The sequence below is a fragment of the Mytilus edulis genome, chromosome 11 (assembly GCF_963676685.1).
Source record: "Mytilus edulis chromosome 11, xbMytEdul2.2, whole genome shotgun sequence".
Taxonomy (NCBI): Eukaryota; Metazoa; Mollusca; class Bivalvia; order Mytilida; family Mytilidae; genus Mytilus; species Mytilus edulis.
In genome coordinates this window covers 61386988-61410709 of record NC_092354.1, presented here as the reverse complement: position 1 = coordinate 61410709, position 23722 = coordinate 61386988, and the positions used below count along the sequence as shown (strand labels likewise).

General features: G+C 33.1%; 1 protein-coding gene across 2 annotated transcripts; it reads right to left on the bottom strand.

Annotated features, from left to right (window-relative positions):
• Positions 1-1495: 1495 nt before the first annotated feature.
• On the bottom strand, positions 1496-22066 carry LOC139496004 (uncharacterized). Of its 2 annotated transcripts, none has more exons than XM_071284439.1 (13): positions 21945-22066; positions 18216-18465; positions 14241-14374; positions 13381-13461; positions 10808-10906; positions 9375-9620; positions 8153-8402; positions 6899-7029; positions 5655-5796; positions 4576-4794; positions 3488-3581; positions 2594-2660; positions 1496-1696 (listed from the first exon to the last, which is right to left on the bottom strand). In XM_071284439.1, the coding sequence occupies exons 2-13, from the start codon at positions 18463-18465 to the stop codon at positions 1604-1606; spliced, it is 1806 nt and encodes a 601-aa protein (XP_071140540.1). In that variant the 5' UTR covers positions 21945-22066; the 3' UTR covers positions 1496-1603. The 2 variants fall into 2 exon arrangements, with proteins under 2 accessions (XP_071140540.1, XP_071140541.1); XM_071284440.1 differs by having other exon boundaries at positions 6899-7026.
• Positions 22067-23722: the final 1656 nt, after the last annotated feature.

The following is a 23722-nucleotide window of genomic DNA, read 5'->3' as shown; positions in this document are numbered from 1 at the left end:
TATTTAAACAAAACGCATTTGACTAACAGGTCGAACAACTGATGTTCTTAAACCCTGCTGACTGCCATTGGCGATTGCCAAATAAAATTGATCACGAGATGTAACAAAATGGATCTTAATATAAATTTAATACTAAACAGAAAACGATAAACTTGTGACCAAGATGTCATGCCACAAACACAAGGTGTCAATATTTTTTTTTAATACACCAGATCTAGATTTCGACAATATATGTCTCTTCAGTGATGTTAGGGAGCTATATATACAACTCGTCTAAATATCAACCCAAGATATATCTAACATATTGTTCGTTTTATTGTGTTTTTGGTGATGTTGTACCCTTTTAGACTTGTTATATATATATATCTATATATATGAGTCTGAAAGATTGTGTAACAATACCGATAAATAGATGGAAAACAAAACACTAAAAAGTGTTGAATATCATTGCACAAAGATGGAAAAACTGAACAGATGATATAAATTATACAATAATTGCAAATATTTCGGCTCAACAAATGGCCTTCTTCGGTGACAAAAGTTTTAACAATAATGAGATATAATGTATAAGGTGTAAACATAGATCACTAATAATACAGGTAAGTTTTTTGTCGATTGATTTTAATCCGAAATCCTGAATATAATAATATTAACACTAGACTGTAAATTTAATTATTTCTTTCTATTGATTCCATCTGGATGGAGGACACCCAGTGTTTTTATCCAAAACCTCTCCCGATTTTCTCTTTGCCTATTTTGCCATGTACAATCCTGTTCGATCACAAGGATCTTCATGTGATCAAAATCTTTCAGGTTGTGATCAGGTAACCTGAAATGTTGGCTGACAGGAATGTACGGTTTTTTTGTGAGGTCACTCCTGTGGCCATTGAGGCGTTTGTGAAATGGCTGCATAGATTCACCAACATATTGGAGACCACATCTAGGACACTCAAGAACGTAAATCACGTTTGAGCTTTTGCAGTTGACATTGCAAAAGATCTTGTATGTCTTTTCTGTGGTCTTACTGTGAAATGTTGATGAATGCTGCAATTGGTTGCAACATTTGCAGCGCTTGTCCCCACAAGGCTGACAATTACCTACAGTATGGTTAGGTTTGGATATATATGGTTATATATATATATATAGGTTTGACCGTGGTTTTCAATTTAGACTCGTATATATATATATATATATATATATATACAATGTTCTACAAAACCATGGACGAGAAAGTATGTATTCTATAGTAAAAACTTAAACATTTTTCTATAATTTTGACCTATATGATCGCGAGGAGAAAATGAATCACTTGATGTTTCATGCAAATTTCTCAGAAGGTAGAATATCATTCCTCTTAAATCCACCACAAATGCATTGGCTAGCTCTGCTAGATAACCCATGTACAATTACAAGGATGAATTGGAAATTGCAGAGGCTTTTTGAAATATGAATACATTTAACTACATCAATTTGAACGAGATTTGTTTTGGTTTTTTTTTATTAACAAATTATAGCACATTATGTTTCACATTTAGTACTAAACGATTGACCAAAATCCACTGTTTGTAGAACATTGCTGCTGGAAAAATCATTATGTTGGTGCTCATAACTTTTCAAGGGCTGCAGTAAAGTTGAGTGTTTCACCAACGCTGAGTTTTAACTTTCTACTAAGCATTTTAAAATAACATTCTGGTGCCTGTAAAATATTAGTCTATAGATGTATATTTCTGCTGAAAATTGGGTTTTTATTATTCAAAAGTATCAGAATTGTTTTTTATAGTTTGTCTTCTGGTCACTTCCTCTTTTCCATGGCGTTATCATTCTGTTTTCGACTTATGAGTTTAGATATATCTTTGGAATCTTTCTCCTCACTTTTCAAACCATCACGTTTTCTCTTGATGACGGTAAAACCAGAAAAGCTCTTCAGACAAGTAATTTAAAATGTGTATTGTCTTTTTTTTTTTTTAATAGAACTTTATCGATACCCTACAGATTTACCAATAGTCATCAAGGGTTTGATCATCTTCGGTCATGATTTCTTACATTTTTTAATTTTCGGCTGGTAAATTAAGACATTACTTAGACACTACGATCTCCTACTCCCTCAGACAACAGATCTACAAAATGTTTTGGTTTGACCGTTCTTGATTAAGATCAAACTTCGAACTTTCATAACCGCCACTATTACGGTGCATGCATAAGAGCCGGTAACTGTCTTGAAAAAAAAACAACATTAATAATTATTATAAGAACCAATGAATACAAACAATAACAGTCCAAAGAGCCTGTCTGTTGCTGTATATCATTTTTTTTTTCGTTCATTGTTTTGTACATTATTTTTCTTGTATGATTTGTTTGACATTATTTTAAATCTGTCTATGTATAGATTTTTACTTATAGTTGAAGGCCTTACTGTGACCTATAGTTGTTAACCTATATGTCATTTAATTTCTGGTTTGAGAGTCGTCTTATTGGCAACACAGTTTGTAACCCAGATTTGTTTTCTCTCAATCCATATGACTTTCGAACAGCGGTATACTACTGTTGCTTTTATATACCACATCTTCCTATTTTAATATACGTGTATACTCACATCATGTCGCATATACTTTAGTTGTAAAAGTCCGTCACCATTAACATCTTCAAAATGATGACAACATCTATAAAAATAGTGTTTGAATTGGTGAATTCACTCAGTTTAATCGAAACAGAATTTAGTTTTCCGAAATAATGTTTATTGTCGTATAAATACATGTATATGATCTGTCTATTAAGGAACAACTTAACGACAATAAGCAATAATTTTACACAAAATATCTAATTTCTAAGCCATTTAAACGTCGCTAGTTTATAATCTGATGCAGTCTGAGTAAAATTGTACACACAACACTTTTAAATAGATAACGACGACAGAAGTAATTGAAATTTAACCAATGAGATGAAATTATATTCATTTGACATTACTGAATTTGTACGTATGTCTTTTCCACACCGTTACAATTGAATGCAAGTACAATGAGACGAGTCTGTCAGAAATCGATGTTAAAATACTGACTCGATTGTTATCACTGTCGTTGCTGACCCCTTAAATCAGAATTGATAAAAACATAGTATTGGCTGTAAAAAGGGTATATTATTATTGTAATGTCTTTCCAATTCAAGAATCCTTCAATTATGGTTAACTTAAGTTTAAAAAGAGTCATCCTTATTTTCACGTGTGTTTTACCTTTGTAATCATTCGCGATCTTGGAGGGACATAGTTTTAAAAAATCAAGGAAAATCCTTCATCTTTTGTGTTTTACATACCTCCTTTTGTTGGTTATTGTGACGTCACTATCACCAACTAATAGACCAAATACATATATGTTTGCATTTACCTATTCTCTTAAATGTCAATTATTACTCAAAGATCGATACACGTGTTACATAATAATATTCTATCAATCAACCAAAGCAATCAGAGGTCTTTTTTCATAAAAATACTTACTTTCCTAATTTATTTGAGATCAGCCATTGGTTCACATCATCAATTGTAGATATCTTTAGTTTCGTCGATGATATAGATTCAACAGGCGTCGCAACTACAACAAAAATAGATAAAATGTGTAGTTATATCATGTTTATGTTGAATGCCTTCAATCACTATCTAAATGCAGTGTTACATGTTAACGCATGGTGCAAGTAGGTCCATGTAGGACGAATTTTCATTCATTTAACACATTCATACTTGGATACTTGTATGATGTATTTAATACTTAAATAAAAAAACACATTTAATACATGAATATATTATTTAATTCTTGATTATTAAATACAAATGTCTTGTAAACCTTTAATAATTCATTTTGTTAATGATTAAATTTTTTATAAAAAAATATTTTACATTCGGAAAAAGCATAACATTTAATCCAACTAGCAACGAAATTTAACTGACTACGTGGGATAATTTTAGACTGCAAGATGACTACCAGAACTGCAATCCGTTTCGAAATGATGCTATGCTTATTATCCCCAACCCATAAATATAACAACTCGTAATAGAGGTAGATGGAGGATTTCACATTTAGTTATTTTGTGCCTTTGTGTGCTTCTTTGTTACATTTGTTTGTTTTTATAGTGATTAAAATTATAACACAATGTTGACTGCTGTACCTCTATTTTTGACATTTTTACCTAGTGTTTCTGGGTTTGTTTTTTTCGTTCATGCATTGTCAATATAAAGGAATTTGATGCGACTGTCAAACAAGTGAGAGGTTAAGCTAACTATAAAACCAGGTTCAATCCACAATTTTCAACAAAGAAAAATGCCTGTTCAAGTCAGGAATATGACAGTTGTTGTCCATTCGTTTGATGTGGTAGAGCTTTTGATTTTGCCATTTAATTAGGGACTTGCCTTTTCGAATTTTCCTTGCAGTTCAGTATTTTCCTGATTTTACTTTTTGTAGATGGTCGTGTTGTCAGTTTCGTTTGAATATTTTTTTTAAAGTGCAGTCGTGGTGTTGGATAGGATAGTGAATTATCGATATAATTTTATTAACATAAATGAACATGCTGAGCTGTATACTTGTTAATTACCAATGGCCGTTTCCTGTTTTGTTTCCTCATTTCCTAACATTTTATGTGCCTGTAGTTCTTTGATAAGTTCATTCCATTTTGGTTCAAACTGGTATTTTCCACTAAAGTCTATAAATAGTTTTGTTCCTAGTAGAGCCCCTAACCAGCCATCAGGTTTATAATATTTTTGAACCATCAATGGAATATACTCTTTACCGCATCTATATGTGTACTCTGATTCTGAAAGTCAATCAAGTGACACTTATATTATATTTATCATAGTGTGTTTAACTAGCTTTTCTACCTTAGAAATAGATTACTTAAGCTGAATTTGACAAAACTTTTATGAAGTTTGGTCCTTACTCCTCTTCAACTTCGTACTTTGTTATGCCTTTATAACTTTTTTGAATTCTAGCGTCACTGATGAGTCTATCGTAAATACAAAATGTAATCCTGGTTTCTATGATGAGTTTACTTACTAATGCATTAAATGGAATATTGCATGATCTTAGAATAGAATAAAATAGCTTTGCCTGTAGATACGGGTCTCGTCGGATCAAACTATTTTTAAAAGAAAGGTATTTATATGTGTTTATTATTCATCAGACTGAATTGAAGAAAATGCATTGTGTGTCGCGTTTTACGAGTAAAAATTACTTTTTTCATTTATTTCAATGTATGACTTACAGAAAGAGGTAATCAAAAATTCAGACTCCAATGGTCAGGTTGTGGTCTCTTTGACACATTCCCCATATCCATTCTCAATTTCAATGGTTTTAATCACGTTTCTTTTTTTGTTGCCAAGTTCGGTTTGTAGTTTGACTAGTACCTCTGGAAAGGATTATGGGTTGAATGGTATTTAAAAACAAGAATTGCAGTTATTTGGTTTTATAGTAAGCTCTGTGTTTTGTTCATTTTTGAAGGTTGTAAATTGAACTATAGTTTTGTGTCTGGTGGAGATATAATAATACACAGATAAGGGAATATTTTATCGTGAATTCTTACTTCGGGAATGTGTTTAGCACTAACCTAATCGACAGTTCGGACTATGTTTATAACTCTCTGACATACAAATAAGTACAAGTGCTGGGTTATCTTACCTAATCGACAGTTCGGACTATGTTTATAACTCTCTGACATACAAATAAGTACAAGTGCTGCATTCTCTACTGCCTCAGCCATGGCTTGTAAAGTGGATCCTCTCATTTGTTCTGTGTCAATCCATATTGGTAGCCCTTTTTCCTAAAACAAGTGTATTGAGATTAAGTGTTCAATATTCATCATTTTTAATTATCTTATATGTCAGTCTCAGCCACGTATACTTTAATCATTTTTGTTCTTGTTCAATTAGCTTATATATATAAAAATAAAATGTGGTATGATTGCCTATGAGACAACCCTCCACAAGAGACCAAAATGACACAGCAATAAACAACTATAGGTCACTGTACGGCCTTCAACAATAAGCAAATCCCATACCGGTTTGTCAGCTATATATGTGTTAGTCCTATCTACTTATATCTTAAATTATGTTATGCCATAAGTATGTTAGTTTTAGAGGTCGTTTATTGAATTTTTACAGGTTTGGTAGTTCAATGATTGTCAGATGTGTCATAGATCACCTGTCTATGCTAGTTATCACCATAAAATTGTTTCTGCTCTGTTTGTGACCGTCGTCCAAAAATTTATATATATATACATCATCTACTCAGAAATGAAATTTTGCATATTAATTAATATTTGACAGGCTGTTTATTAAGAAAAAATCGAAGTGTCCAGATTTACTGCAAACAATGACCGACACAGATGGTCTTTAGCTTCTGGTTGACCAATTTTTAAAAAAATCCATTCTTCGGAAATAGCTTGTAGACTTGTTTTTAAACTTTAGGGACTAAACATTTGAAGACCCTCTACGAAACTTAACATTGCAATGTTGGTTAGATGGAAAGATTGGGAGCCCTAATGACACATAGTTCAATTTGAAACCCTATGGAAATATCACATTTCCATCATACCCTCTGAAAGTAATTCGGGAATTATTACAAGATTTTAAAGAATTAATGAATTACATTAACATAGGCACGGGAGTTAGTCTTCGGTTAAGTGATGGTAATTTGAAAACAAATATTCCCCATTGATAACAACAGCAATGTGTTTTAAAACACAAATCATGAGTCGGGTGTATCTTTGGTCTATTTCTTTTATTGTGTCACTTCTTTCATATAATGTAAAGTCTTTTATCTATTGTCAAGGAATAATACATGTTATGATACCACTTGTTTTTTTTTCTAATGTGCAGATATTTCCTGGTTTGTTTTGCATATATTTCAATGGATTAAACTACCTGTAAAAGATCTTTCAGTTTTAAAACAATTTCTTTTTCCTTCCAAGAATAGCTAATAAATAAATGTTTGTCTTGCTGTTTTCCTGTTTTAAATTTACTCGGCTTTTTTTCGGCAAAATACTGATTTTCTGCTATAAAAACAATATGTGGTTAGATGTAACAATATACATGTTGAAACAAGTCAATTATTCACTATACTATCATTATTACATCACATCAATACATTGGCTTCGATATATGTCAATATAATTGGCAACATATCAAGTGAACGAGTCCTGCAAAGTAAAGGCATTCAGTTCAGAGACGGTCCAATACCATAAATAGACTTGTATGGTTTTATAAATAAGTATTATTGAGTTGACGCGATGGTACTGTTTTGTTTTATCTACCGAAGTAGTAAGTGTCACGTGTTTCTTATGAAATTGATTTCAAAAACAACTCCTGTAATAATCTCGTCTAATACTAAGAATCTTCCTCAAGTTTGGAAGACCATATATATATATGTGTGTATCGCTATTTTTCAAGCCAACTTAAATGATACATTAGCTCATGGAATCATTGCACTTTTATAAAACAGAAATTATTACGGTCAAAATACACATAATGAAATCATTGCAACGGATACATAAAAGAAAAAAACACCAACACGAAAGCTAAACGGGGAACAATTGATTTTTTTCCTCGATACTCACGGATACTAACATTTACTGAATTTCATTCTTTTTATAACAAACCAGGACAATATTTGATAGGAGTGTTGCATTATTTTGTTTTTGAAATGGAGCAAAAACTTCAGAACTTGTTTATAGCATCCAGCGTTATCGTCATTCTTCATGCAACTTATGGAAATTCAGAACCCTTTCCGAATAATTCTGAAAATAACATTTCCATGTGTTTCCAAATGTTATATTTGTTATTCTCGTGGGATTTTGTCTGATGCTTGGTCCGTCGTTTCTGTGTGTGTTAGTTACATTGTAGTGTTGTGTCGTTGTTCTCCTCTTATATTTATGCGTTTCCGTCAGTTTCAGTTTGTTACCCCGATTTTGTTTTTTGTCCATGGATTTATGAGTTTGAACAGCGGTATACTACTGTTGCCTTTGTTTGTATACACAATGCAGTGTATTTTTCTAAAGCGTACGTGGGAAAACTAAATAAGCAACAAATGCTAAAGTATTTTTAAGATTGCCAGAAATATAAGAAATAAAGGATCGAGACATATTTGACACTTTTACAAAAATTGAACAAGTACAATACCTTCTACTTTCTTATTACATCTTTGTTCAATATTATATAGTAGCCCCTTGACGTTACTCCTTACGGCTTTATCTGATGATTTCGACAAAATCTCTAATTTGTCTAGCAACGCTTTTGAGGATTTTACTTCCTTGGCAACGTCATCATCAAAAGTCATTGTCCACAAAACTCTTGCTGTTAATGCTTGTTCCTCCGGTTTATCAAGATCTAAGATGGTCTGAAATATTGGTAATGCACCAGCTTCTAAAATCTGAAAAATGACATAATTGAATAGATAATTTGTTTTTTGAATAAACATGAAAAACAAATTTTCGTTCTTTCGAACGTTTGGTTAGGTGCAATTTAACTGTCAGTGAAATGAAAATCATACATTGTATTTATTTTATTCAAAAGAGCATTGTTCATAGAGGACGATACCAAAATAGTGATCGTTCGTACCGGCTTTATGGAAACTATATCCTTCATCACCTTCATTTGTTGTACATAATTCAGAGATGTTTAGGGAGCTACCATTTGATTTTTATGGGGGGGGGGGGGGGGGGGGGGGGGGGCTAGGATGAAATTTGAAAAAAATAGGCAGGACAGGAGATTTGAGTAAAAAAAAAGGCAGGATGAGACACTTGCAAAAAAAAAAAGTCAGGACGACAATTTAGGTAAAAAAAAGTCAGGATAAACTAAAAAAAAAAAGGCAGGACCGAACAGAGTGAAAAATAAAAAGGCAGGACAGAGATTACAGCTAAAAAAAAATGCAGGACAAAAGTTTTCATCCCCCCCCCCCCCCCCCCCCCCATAAAAATCAAATGGTAGCTCCCTTAGTTCACGGTGAATTTTGAACAACTTCAGTTATAACGTTTATAAATACGTCAAGAATATATTCAATTAAAATGTGTCATCAAACAATAATTTATTGTCGAAAGGCATAATCCATTGATCGATCGTTAATACGTTTTATAACAAATCAACGTATACATAGAGTTGACAATGTTTGAATTGTTACAGCATTTTATCAATAATTCATACGTTGTATGAGAAAAGGACGAAAGATACCAGAGGGAGAGTCAAACTCATAGATAGAAAATAAACTGACAACGCCATGGCTAAAAAAAAAAAGACAAACAGACAAATAATAGAACAGAAGACACAACATAGAAAACTAAAGACTAAGCAACACGAACCCCACCAAAAACTAGGAGTGATCTCATACAGGTGAATCTAAATTTACCTTCTTTTTATTTGGATCAGCGCTTGCTAATTTTTCTATCCCTTCCATCAGTTCTTTTAGTTCAGCTCCACCGTAACAATAACTGCAGCTTTCTGTGGCCTTTTGTACGTATTTAAGTATAGAAGAAATAACTCCTTTAGTATCTACTAGCATGTGAATTTCGCTATCATTACAAGTCTGAGCTGCTCCTATGAATGCGTAGATCTTTAGTCGTTCGTCCTTAGAATCGAAGAAGGGCACCAATGCCTACAGATGTTGCAGAAAAGAAGTGAGATTTAGTTGTGTACATAATTTGAGCCGAAAAAGTTCTATGCTGCACTACATGTGTCCTCTATAGAATGTTTGGTTTGGGTTCATTTTGTACTTGTGTTAAATTGTCTGTGATTATACTAGCTTTCTAATAATTGGAAAGTGCAGCGACTATCTATATTTATGCTGCTTATAAAAGGTCTTTCTAAAATCTACAACGGTTGTGTAGTGGACGTTTTATTGTTTTGTTTGTTAGAAATATAACAAAATCTCTACAGAAAGACGCATTGAAAAGCACAAAAACTTACTATGTGCAAAAGTCATAAAGACTCTTGTCTCTGGTTTATATCAGTTCTGCGTACATTTTTATCTGCTTTTCTTCAAGATTTGATTAAAGTAGGAGATATAATAATAAATACGACCCATGATTTAGCCCCTAAACATGCTAAGATAAATATAGATTCTACCACTGCATTGAGTGTAATACGATATTTATCCACTCGAGACAGTTAAATTTTCAAATTTAAAACTCGAGGCTTGTCCGAGCGTTTTAAATATTTATAATTTAACTGTCGAGAGTGGATAAATATCGTACTACACGAGATTTGGTGGTGCAATCTGTTTCTCCAATGATTTTCTAACATTATGCAGGCAATCTTATTCCTTCTTTTCGAATGATCTGCTAAAAGATGTGTTCTTTCTATGTGACGTCATCAGGCATGGTTGCCTTTTTTCATGCCGTCACAATAGGAAATTCAGAGGAAAGCAAGAAAATTCGATGTCATAATCGGATTTTAACCAATGAAGTACTGAGATCAAACGTACATGTACCACACGTTGATTAAATTTTGTTTATACAATGGGTGCAGAAAGGGATAAATTGACGAAGAATTAAAGAAATACAATTTTTACATTCTGTCAAAATTATATAGATGTCGGTAAGTGATATACTATGTAACTGATGTTAAGCAAGCAAGCTATGTATTTTGGGGCCCTTTGTACATTGTAGCTTGCTTTCAGGTATGAGACAATGCTCCGTATTGACGACTGTGCTGTGACCTATAATGGTTTACTTTTTCCACAATTGTGAATTGGATAGAGAGTTATTTCATTGGCATTCATACCAAATCTTCTAATATCTAAATCAAAAATGTAAAGTGACTACACCATAAAGACCCTCTTACCTCAGCTGTCTTACTTTCACTAAAATACTGCGGTACTGAAGTCAAGCGACCTATGTTATGTAAAATGGCTACAACACTCAACATGAAGGAATAGATATGCTGAAAAATAAATCAAGAGTATAACTCATATACCAGTTTTACTATGGAATATTAATTTTAAGACTATTGAAATTCAAACGGCTGCAGAATGTCGAAATGACTCTATTATATCAAGATAAGTGAGTTATCTGAAGAGGGAAATAGAACTTGATATGTCATATTATGTTTTCTGTGTCCAAGATTTATGTTCCCCGGAAAGCATGTCATGCGTTTAGAAACGGGAACGTAACCTGCAACAGAACACCATCGATACAGCAGCTGGCTAATAACAGAGAAACGAAAATAAACAGGGGGACATTCAAACTCATAAGTCGAAAAAAACTGACATTGACATAGCTAAAGATGGAAAAAAGACCAACAGAAAAACAATAGTACATAAAACACAGCACCGAAAATTAACAAGAGGCTCTCAAGAGCCTGAATCGCTCACCTTAATTCTTTTGGTTAAATCTCTCATCAATGATTATTTTGGCTTTTCAATTTATTTAAATGTTTTTTGGAACGTCCTATTTTCTTCAAAAGCCAAAAAAAATAATCATTTTCTCCTATGTTCTATTTTAGCCATAGGAGCTATGTTTCTTGACATACAAGGAAATAAAATATAAAATTTATACTAGATACTCTGAAACTCATTTAGCCTAAGTTTGGCTGAAATTGATACAGCAGTTTCAAAGGAGAAGATTTTTTAAAGTAAGTCAACATGATGAACAAATTGTGAAAAAAAGTCTTTAAAGGGCAATAACTCCTTAAGGGGTCAATTGACAATTTTGGTCAAATTGACTTAATTGAAGATCTTACTTTGCTGAACATTATTGCTGTTTACAGTTTATTTCTATCTATAATTATATTCAAGATAATAAACAAAAACAGCAAAATTTCCTTAAAATTATCAATTCAGGGGCAGCAACCCAACAACAGGTTGTCTGATTCATCTGAAAATTTCAGGGCAGATAGATCTTGACCTGATAAACAATATTACCCACGTCAGATTTGCCCTAAATGCTTTGGTTTTTGAGTTATAAGCCAAAAACTGCATTTGACCCCTATGTTCTATTTTTAGCAATGGCGACCATGTTTGTTGATAGATCATAACTTCGGATACAATTTACAAACTAGATACCCTAAGGAACATTCAGTTAAAGTTTGGAAGTTTTTGGCATAGTAGTTTCAGAGGAGAAGATTTTTGTAAAAGATTACTAAGATTTACGAAAAATGGTTAAAAATTGACTATAAAGGGCTATAACTCCTAAAGGGGTCAACTGACCATTTCTGTCATGTTGACTTTTTTGTAAATCTTACTTTGCTGAACATTATTCCTGTTTACAGTTTATCTCTATCTATAATAATATTCAAGATAATAACCAAAAACAGCAAAATTTCTTAAAAATTACCAATTCAGGGGCAGTAACCCAACAACAGGTTGTCTGATTCATCTGAAAATTTCAGGGCAGATAGATCTTGACCTGATAAACAATATTATTCCTGTCAGATTTGCTCTAAATGCTTTGGTTTTTGAGTTATAAGCCAAAAACTGCATTTGACCCCTATGTTCTATTTTTAGCAATGGCGACCATGTTTGTTGATAGATCATAACTTCGGATACAATTTACAAACTAGATACCCTAAGGAACATTCAATTAGAGTTTGGAAGTATTTGGCCCAGTAGTTTCAGAGGAGAAGATTTTTGTAAAAGATTACTAAGATTTACGAAAAATGGTTAAAAATTGACTATAAAGGGCAATAACTCCTAAAGGGGTCAACTGACCATTTCCGTCATGCTGACTTATTTGTAAATCTTACTTTGCTGAACATTATTCCTGTTTACAGTTTATCTCTATCTATAATAATATTCAAGATAATAACCAAAAACAGCAAAATTTCCTTAAAATTACCAATTCAGGGGCAGCAACCCAACAACGGGTTGTCTGATTCATCTGAAAATTTCAGGGCAGATAGATCTTGACCTGATAAACAATATTACTGAACGTCAGATTTGCTCTAAATGCTTTGGTTTTTTGAGTTATAAGCCAAAAACTGCATTTGACCTCTATGTTCTATTTTTAGCAATGGCGACCATGTTTGTTGATAGATCAAAACTTCGGATACAATTTATAAATAAGATACCCTAAGGAACATTCAGTTAAAGTTTGAAAGTATTTGGCCCAGTAGTTTCAGAGGAGAAGATTCTTGAAATAGTTTACGACGACAGACGACGACAGACGACGACAGACGACAGACGACGGACGACGACGGACGCCAAGTGATGGCATAAGCTCACTTGTCCCTTCGGAACAGGTGAGCTAAAAAAAAGGAAAAATACTTACATAAGGAACACCCCTACACAAGACCTTTCTTATGTTAACTATGTTTTTTTAATGGCCAACTATCTTTGCTAACTTTAAATATAAGTATGATTAGGCATGTTTGTCATACATGTATAATAAATGAATATTTAGTTATTAATAAGTTAATACCTCGTTCTGTAATAATTTGAGGAATGGCTTAAATCTACAAATGTCCGTTAACAATGAGATACCACCAGCTTCTGCAATCGCCTGTAACGGTATTGGACAAAATACAAAACATGCAAATAATTCGTTTCTTAAGATATTGTCATGTTATTACAAAATTAATAGAAAGAACAAAGAAAGAAAGAAAGAAAGAAAGAGACTGTTCATAAGCAACGCAAAAAGGCGAAAACACTTAAAATATGAAACGGGAAAATGTGAGATACATTTACATACGACAATTATAACTTAAACGCGAATAACTCTATGCCGGTTGATAAGATATGTCTAATTTGTCTATGAAGTAAACGTTAAAAAAAATATAACTGCACTATAAATGTGTGCATTTACCCATGCAGTATTAATGTCAGGAGCCCTATATTTTTCGTGTTTGTTTAGTGTCACTCTAGCATACTGGTAAAGAATCTATCGCTGGTCATGTTGCTCCCACAAAATGCACCACGTTAAAAAATACTATTGAAGTTGATTATCAAAACAGTTAAAATGTGTAAAAACCTATTGCAATCTATTACCTCTCAATGGCATATTCAGACTGTGTAAAAAATGAATGATTTGTTTTGTTGTAGTCTTATAAGAAGGTCTCCGATTAACCAAAACATTATCTACATGTATATTCATTACTCTACAGTATTTTAGGTATAAACATGATAAATGCGCGCGCGTATTAATAAACATTAAAGTTCATACGGCAAACTTTGACTTATCTAACATGTTAGTTGTACGTTAGCGGAATCTGCCAAAGTTTTCCGATTGTCTTCAAATTTAATCAAGGAAGTCTTTCGTCTAATCAATGTAAAATTACTTACTACTCCAACGCCTTTTAAAAAATTGGTGACGTTCATGATACATGAGATTATTCCTATATTCAGGTCACGTGTCTCGTCATCTTTGAAAAGTAAGTCGTTGTAATCTTTAAATTTCATTAGTTCTAGCATTGTTTCTGAAAAATAATTTTATAGAGAATAAGATGAATAATGTATAACAGAAGCAATGATTCTTTCTTTTGTAAGACCTTGCGGCTTTTATATCGGAACAGTGGGATGAAAATAGTTCTGACATAAACATATATGTTAAAATTGAGAATGGAAATGAGAAATGTGACAAAGAGACAACAACCCGACCATAGAAAACAAGAATGTGTCCAAAGTACACGGATGCCCCACTCGCACTATCCTTTTCCATTTTCCATGGAATTGGGTAATTATCTAATTTGGCATTAAAATTAAAAAGATCATATCATAAGCAACAAGTGTAGTAAGTTTCAAGTTGATTGGACTTCAGCTTCATCAAAAACTACCTTGACCAAAAACTTTAACCTGAAACTCCCACTTTCATTTTCTATGTTCAGTGGACCGTGAAATTGGGGTCAAAAGTCTAATTTGGCTGAAAAATTAGAAAGATAATCTCATAAGCAACAAGTGTACTAAGTTTCAAGTTGATTGGACTTCAGCTTCATCAAAAATTACCTTGACCAAACAAAAACTTTAACCTGGACGGACGAACAGAACCACAGACGGACGGACGGACGGACGAACGGAGCCACAGACCATAAAACATAATGCCCCTATACTATCGTAGGTGGGGCATAAAAACAACAGCAGAAGGTCACCAACAGGTCTTCAATGTAGCGAGAAATTCCCGCACCCGGAGGCGTCCTTCAGCTGGCCCATAAACAAATATATACTAGGTTATATATATATATAGCACGGCTCTTACGAATTAAGATTTTTAATGCATCGAAAACGCGTAGCGTTTGAGTGCATTAAAAATTTTAATGAGTAAGGCGTGGCTATATATGATCTGTAATATGACCAATGAATATGCTATATTATACAGACATTAAATATGTTAATTATTAAGGCGTGGCCAAAATGACGTTATTCCCGCTAAAATTCTGCACGAGCTCTTGTATGCTAGAAGCTTAAAAAGTCGCAGGCAATGGTTGATTTTTTAAGGCGACGATGAAGAAAACCTTGTCTTCTCTCAAATCTCCAAACAAGATGCTACTGGAAGATTTATAAGATTTATTGGTCGAAACAACAAGGCGTTCAAAGGTGGTTTAGGCGATTTATGGCTGGATAATAAAGATAACAAACACTATGCAAGAGGTAAGTGTATACGTATTTAAATTATTTAAAAAACATGTTTTTAAAACGGCAATTAGCATATCACGTTTTATGTATTTTTGAAACAAAAAGAATGACAAAACCGTGACAAATTTGTTTCAGGCTAAATCGTATAAACTTGAAGAAATCTGAAGACTCCGATATTAAAAGCACGTGGTTGTCTTTTATTTTCACTTTGTCCGTCCATTCGTCCGTCCGTTTGTTTGTTTGTCTGTCCGTCCCTCAAAAGCTAGTTATTGTGGGCGCTTCATCTCAAGAACCTCTCGAGCAAGACAGTACGGGGTTGCTGACTGGCCTATATCAATTTCTGAATCTTCAGCTGTTTCCCATAAAATATTTAAATATTGCCGGTGAGAGACCCTTTCTAACTAATCAGATGAGTTTTTTAGTTTTTATATTAATTTTAAACTTGTTAATAAATACCACTTGTTATTTCTTTCTGTTTCTTTACATGCAACATAAGTTTAGCGGAGGGAAATACATTTTAAAGTTCATAATTCTTCTTTTGCAGGTCCAAGATGCACAGTTGACTTCTATGAAACATACTTGAAGGCAATTGGATCTGGCGTATTTTATCGCAAACAACTTATTTCTGATGTCCAAGATAAGCATCGCTACGAAAAGTCCGCTTTAGGAGTGAACAAGTTGAATGGTTTAATGCGTGAAATGTGTGAAAAGGGGGGCTTGGTTGGCAACTTTACCAACCACTCGGGAAAAAGAACATGTGCTACTGCGCTATATCAAGCAGGAATAGATGAGCAACAGATTATGGAAAGGACTGGGCACCGCTCTACGAAAGGCGTTCGAACATACAAGACCGCTAACAGTAACATTCAAAAGCGAGTATCGGATGTCTTGAACTCCCCGTCCGATCGTGATATGAATGACAGTTTACAGGAATCCGTTCAAACCAAAACTGCTGTGGCCGAACCGTTTGAAAAGGATTTGAACAAGAAACACTGTCTGGGTGATATCACAAATACATGCCGTTTGAATGATTCTGGTGCCGTTACATTCTCAAATTGTAACTTTAATTTTCATTGAATTAATATGTTGCCGAGTTATTAACTGACTAACTTTGAATTTGTTTCATTTATGTAAAGCATAACGGTGGGCTTTTTTTATATTTTCACTTGAATGTATAAATTACAGTACTAGTAATTAAATTTCATTTTATTCAGTTTTTGCTATTTTCAGAGATATTCCCTGTGAGGTTCTACACAAGAGTTTAATTTTAGTTCCAATCTTAGAAAAAAAACACACACTATTCTCTTCTTTCAAGTAAAAGACGTTTGTTTATGTAAAAAAAAGAGGTGGAGCCTTACTGTGCACTTTCAGTGAAGTTAATGCACTGCTTTTTGGCTCCTCCCACCAATGGTTTTCTAATGGGAGATTGTTGAATAATCCTACGACAGTGCAATAACGTTCAAATCGGGAAGTTAATGCACTCCTTTCAAAAAGATCAGATTTTAAAGCACACAAAAGATCAATGAAATTAGTAAAAATCATATTACAATTCAGTGATAATGAACGCCATACTAATTTCCAAATTGTACACAAGAAACTAAATTAAAATAATACAAGACTAACAAAGGCCAGAGGCTCCTGACTTGGGACAGGCGCAAAAATGCGGCGGGGTTAAACATGTTTGTGAGATCTCAACCCTCCCCCTATACCTCTAGCCAATGTAAAAAAGTAAACGCATAACAATACGCACATTAAAATTCAGTATTTTTCATAACAAAGATTGCAGAATAAAACTGCCAATTTTGCAATAACTGTAATCATCTTGTAGAAAATAAACAGACAATTGCTGTAACTAAATTTTTCTCGATTGACAAAAAAAAAATGATAATGGAAATGGGGAATGTGTCAAAGAGACAACAACCCGACTAAAGAGCAGATAGCAGACGAATGCCACCAATGGGTCTTCAATGAAGCGGAAAAAAAAAACTCCTGCACCCGGAGGCGTGCTTTAGCTGACCCCTAAAGAAATGTATACTAGATCAGTGATAATGGACGTTATACTAAACTCCGAAATATACACAGAAGAAACTAAAATTAAAAATCATACAAGACTAACACATGCCATAGTCTCCTGACTTGGGACAGGCGCAAAATTGAAGCGGTGTTGAAATTGTATATGTTTTCTGAAATTTCAACCCTTCCCTATACCACTAGCCAATGTAAAAAAAATAAACACACAACAATTCGCACAGTAAAACTCAGTTCAGAAGGAGTCCCGAGTCCGATGTCAGAATAGGTAACGAATGAAACAAAACAAAATGACAATGATACATAAATTAACATAAATTAACAAAGGACTACTAGCAATTACTAATGCCAGCTCCAGCCTTCAACTAAACTGATTGAAAGATAATGTTTTCATCATATGAATATCAAGCACAATCCTTCCCGTTAGGGTTTCAGTACTATAACATCATAAAATAAACGAGAAGAACATAGCCCGTATCATGCCAACATCTGGTTTTAGAATAAATGTATTCACTTCCGATGCAAAGACCCTTTAAGTGAATCAATATCAAAGCTGAAATATGCAATCTTTAATGACCTGACAACAGTATCGGAACTATATCCCTTCTTAATAAGTCTGTTTAAAGGTTTTGTTTGCTTTTGAGAAAATATTGTACTTACCAAAAACTTTAGTCTTAACTAGAGCTTTGTCATAGTTCTTTGACTGCTTCTTGTCGTCACCGTACACAGCGAGCATGATCCTCTCCACACATTCTAATTTCTGATGACTCTCGCCATGGCGTAGAATAGAATTGATGGTTTCTAAAGTTGAACACAGGGTCTTCCTGTCTGTTGTTACGTCTATTGTAGGAATAACAGCTGCTGGTAATTTTCCGATATCTTGATCTTTTGGTGGCTTTATGCTAAACATCTGAAAATTTAAACCAATTCTCAACTTATATTTTTTTAAATTTTGATATTTTTTTTCTATAATTAATTGTGAAACAGGAGTGTCTGGTTAAAGGGTCATTCATTTCTGCATTTTATTTTTGTTTATTTTTTTTTCCTTCTTTTTTTTCTTGATACATTGTTCCCTTTTCTTTATATTTCAATATTTCATTACTGTAGGAATAACAACTACTATGAATTTTCTGATATCTTGATGTTTTGATGGCTTTATGCTAGATGTCTGAAGATTTACACATAAACTGTGAAGACGGATACTTGGAGGTTTGGGTTAGGGGTCTTTCCTTTCTGTATTCTTTAACATTTTAAGCATTTTTCTCTATTTTTTTATACTTTTTGTTCCTTATTCTATATGCATTATATTTTAGCACCCCATTATTCTCTTTTCTTTATTTTTTTTTTCTGTAAATTTGGAGTAGGTCCGGTAAGGACCGATTTTGGCCTCAAATTTCAGGTTCATCTGACGAAAGACTTTGACCACTTTTTAAACACTTAAGTGTCTATTTTATTTGAATTCATTAGTTTATGTGGAAGATTTTAACAGATTTAGTCATTAAAAACCATCCGGTTCAAGCTCAAATATGAAAAATCTACCAAATATGCCGAAAAATGTCATTTTTCAGTTGGTTTTTGGTAAAAATGAAAGTGGCCGCATCCGTGTTCATCCTCAACCTTTATATATGTTATGTATTATCATCAAATACAACTTACGTTTTAATATTAAGGATGAACACGAATGCGGCCACTTTCGTTTTACACGAAAACCGTCTAAAATTTAACTAAAATGTTAGAATTATGAAGATTTCAGTAATTTAGCATGACTTAATGGTGCTAGTACCGGATAAATTTGCATTGTATTGTCAAAAAACAGCCCATATGTATGTAGCAGAAGCATTCTACTGTCTAATGAATAACTAAAAGTTTACATTTTAACAATTTTGTAAAACTGCTATATTTTGGGGCCAAAAAGGGGTCTTACTGAACCTACTCCTTTCGCCAATTATTCTCTATTCTAGTAACCCCATCCAGACCCTCATACTTCTCAACTTAATTATAGTTTGCTAAATTTTGCTTGTTTGCTATATTGACTAAGATGTATTCGTTTCTACCAAGCTTATTGATGACAGCGTACATGTACCTGTTTAACAAATAACACACATGTAAGAACGAATTAAGTGTAAACGAAAGAAACAGAGTTTTTATTGTTGTTCCTCAACTAAAAGTCACAATGAGGCATTCACAATGCATCAAAACCGCTCATCTCTCTGTAAATTTAATACTACTCGTAGCACCGGTTTCAACAGAATGCTTTTGATCACGCTACAAGAAGTAAAGAAATTAAGAAAACGCCATAATAAATTGTCCATCAATCTCACGGTTACATTAAGATCTATACAGGAAAATAAGTTTGAAAAGGACAATTAATTACAGTGTACTACATAAAAACATTTGATAATAATTACATTAGATGTATGTTTCATTACAATACGTTATTTTGATTGGCTAATTAAGCAGTTGTATCACTCAATAAAACTTCTCATTCATGATGACACGAGGTCCCACAATAAAGTGCACAGGTAAATGAAATAAAAACTTGATAAAAGGCGTGTTTTCATGATCCTATAGGTAAAAATGTAATTATAAGTATTGAATGCTTTTTTTGTAATTTTATAGGGTTGTAAAAGCGTTGACCGTGCGCACATTTTAAGTATGAAGCGCTTCCGCGCTTCATACAAAATGTACTTCGGTCAACGCTTTTACACCCCAATAAATTTACAAAAAAGAGCATTCAATTCTTAAATCAAAATTGCAATTTGGATTTGGCTTATCTTTGAAGGTCATAGGGTAATCTATATATGATTAGTTCTACGTCAGTTAGACTCTGTTGGAATTGTGTTTCATTTCATTAGCAATCATACAACATCTCCTTTTTTATACTGCCAAAAAAAACCTAGGAAATAAGAATCTACACACAAGGAAAATTATTTCATGAATGAATACACCATAACTGTAAATAAAAGGTTTAAGAACATACACCTGAAGCACGAAGACAGGTTTTAGGACCTCCACACATTATAAATTTTGAATTGGGTACGTATCAGTTATACAACATTCCACAAAAAAGACCTCTATAGGTCAGCAATAGACAAGTCTCCTTACTACATCTGAAGCTTGAAAGTCGAAATAAGTTGTGAAAATTATAACAACTACCGAAGATCTGCAGAAATTCAATGCACAAAGGACCCCAGTTTTGCTTCTAACTATAAGTAAGCAAATTGATATTTGTCCTAAAATAGACTTGTTGTTCATTGGTTGTCGTTTGTTGATGTGGTTCATAAGTGTTTCCCCGTTTCTTGTTTTTTATATAAATTAGACCTTTGGTTTTCCTGTTTGAATTGTTTTACGCTAGTCATTTAAGGGCCCTTAATAGCTTGATGTTCGGTGTGAGCCATGGCTCTGTGTCGAAATCCGTACTTTGACCTATAATGGTTTACTTTTTACACATTGTGACTTAGATGGAGAGTGGTCTCATTGGCACTCGTAACACATCTTCTTAATTATTTCTATATAGTATAATGTGACGGTATATAGATTACTTCTTCCGAATGTTTTGTATTAAGTGAGTAAATAATGGCCATTAAGTGACTAATAACGAATTAACTTTTGTCTATGATAGCTGCCGGTACGAATTCAATAAATCATGTGTATGCATGTTACAGTTATTTTTGTTTAGCTAGCAACTTAATTGCTATATCTATAATGGCCTTTAAATTGTATCCATTTCATTAAACAATAGAACACTTACAATAAATTCAATGTCATTGTTTCTTTTTCCCGGTCCGTTTGTCAATAACGGTTTGGTGATATGAAGTCAAATTTAACAACAATTTTTTTTTTTTTTTGTCAAGGTACAGAAGTTAATTTCAAGGTGATTTGTTGATGAAGGTATATCTGTCTGTTGTTGGAGACTGTATATACTCTCCCCTGATGTGTCTTTTTCTTTTTTATGTCGATTGGAAACATCTACCGATTATTTCCGTTTTTTGATAGAAAATTATGCATTTTATCAATTTCATTCAAAATAAATATGTACCTACATGTATGTATATTTTATTTTATATTAATACTAAAGAAGATGAGTTTGGCGATAAATGCCACCCATGATCGTATTGCACCACATGTTAAGTATATTATGGCTTTGGTTTTATAAATGTGTATGTTTTTTTTCTTCTTTTTCTTTGACAAATAAAAACAGAAAAGGCCTACTAGTTCGTTCATTTTAACATAAGATAGTTACGTCCCTTTTCTTCCCATAGACACAAGTCAACAATACTACATGGTTTCTACATGACATTGTGAAGTAATAATCAAATATGCAATAAATTTGCCATATCGTCTTGTCACAATTTCGCATGCGTTGTTTAAAATGTGTATTGCACTCACCTTGATATATAGAATCTTTAAAGTGTGTAGTAAATAAATATTCACCTCAATATATCACATTTAAACGTACACAAAAAAAAATCGATGTTAATCATGTTAATTATCTATAAATATGATTTTAAGTCAGGTATTCTATTTTTAACTTTTTGAATAAATATGTTGACGTGACGAATTTAAAGAGAATATTGAAGTTTGAAAAGTTAATATGATGTACGGTATTTGGTTTCGAATGAATAATTCTTAATTTGGAGGGAATGTATTCTGAGACAGAAAATTTCATATATTATTTTGCTTTTATTTGTGTCCAGAAGTATTCTTCTCCTTTTTCTGTCACCGAAGAATCCTTCTATCTTACACTTAGGGAGCTACAATGTACCATTTGATTTTTATGGGAGGGCTAGGATGAAAAATGTTGTCCTGCTTTTTTTTTTAGTTGTAGTCTCTGTCCTGCCTTTTTATTTTTTACTCTATTCGGTCCTGCTTTTTTTTTTACTAGTTTATCCTGACTTTTTTTACACAAATTGTCATCCTGCCTTTTTTATTACCTAGTTGCTCATCCTGCCTTTTTTTTTACTCAAAACTCCTGTCCTGCCTATTTTTTTCAAATTTCATCCTAGCCCCCCCCCCCCCCCCCCCCCTAAAAATCAAATGGTAGCTCCCTTATGGTGTTAGAAAGGGTATTGTATTACTTTTTGATATACTTAAGCCTTTATTAGAGAATCCCGAAAAGTTTTCAGAATGTATTTCATTTCTCGTTTGAAGGCAGGAGAACAATGTGATACTTTTTAGGGAGCTACCATTTGATTTTTAATGGGGGGAGGGGAGGGGGCTAGGATAAATAATATTGTCCTGCATCTTTTTAAGCTGTAATCTCTGTCCTGCCTTTCAATTTTTCACTTTATTCGGTCATGCCTTTTTTTATTAGCTTATCCTGACTTTCTTGACATAAATTGTCATCCTGCCTTTTTTGCCAAATTGCTCATCATGCCTTTTTTTTACCTCAAAACTTTTGTCCTGTCTTTTTTTAAATTTCATCCTAGCCACTATGCACACACACCTTTTTCCACTAAAAATCGAATGGTAACTCCCTTATCAATTTATTCACTACACCTTGCAGAGGGTTAAACTTAGATCATTTGTATGGTGTTAAAACCATTATTGTTAAACCCTTACCAAAGCTTTGACCTACTTGAATCCATGTATAACCTACTTTAATTAATTACCCCTAGATTTAACTAGCGTATGAAAATACGTTTATCCCTGGTGTTTTCAAAACCGATTGTGAATTATATCATATATATGTTAAAGATGGTGTCCATTTCGGTATCGCCGCGATATAGCCTTTTTGTGCTAATGCGGTGTAAAGCAACCAACAATCAATCAATCAATCCATTTCGGTATGTTGGATGTATAAATGTGGTACCCAACACCTTCCCTTAAAATTAAATTGGCTCGTTTAATTTTCATAAAATTTTGACAAAGTATTTACTTCGACCCTTTGACAAAAATATAAAAATTTCAAAAAATTTTAAACAACCGTTTTTTCATGAAATTACACTGGTTATATAGCATGTTGACAAACACTAATTTTGATCATTGAGAAGCTCAATAATCCCTTTCTCTTCTTGTAGTGTTAGATACCACCTTAAAAGTCACATCAGGACTGAATCCACACGTGGAATACGGTAAATCCTTATTAGTTCATGGATCCTTGCACCATTCCTTGATCGGTTCATTGTGATAGGAAAATTGTGTCCTTGATAGACTTATAGATTATT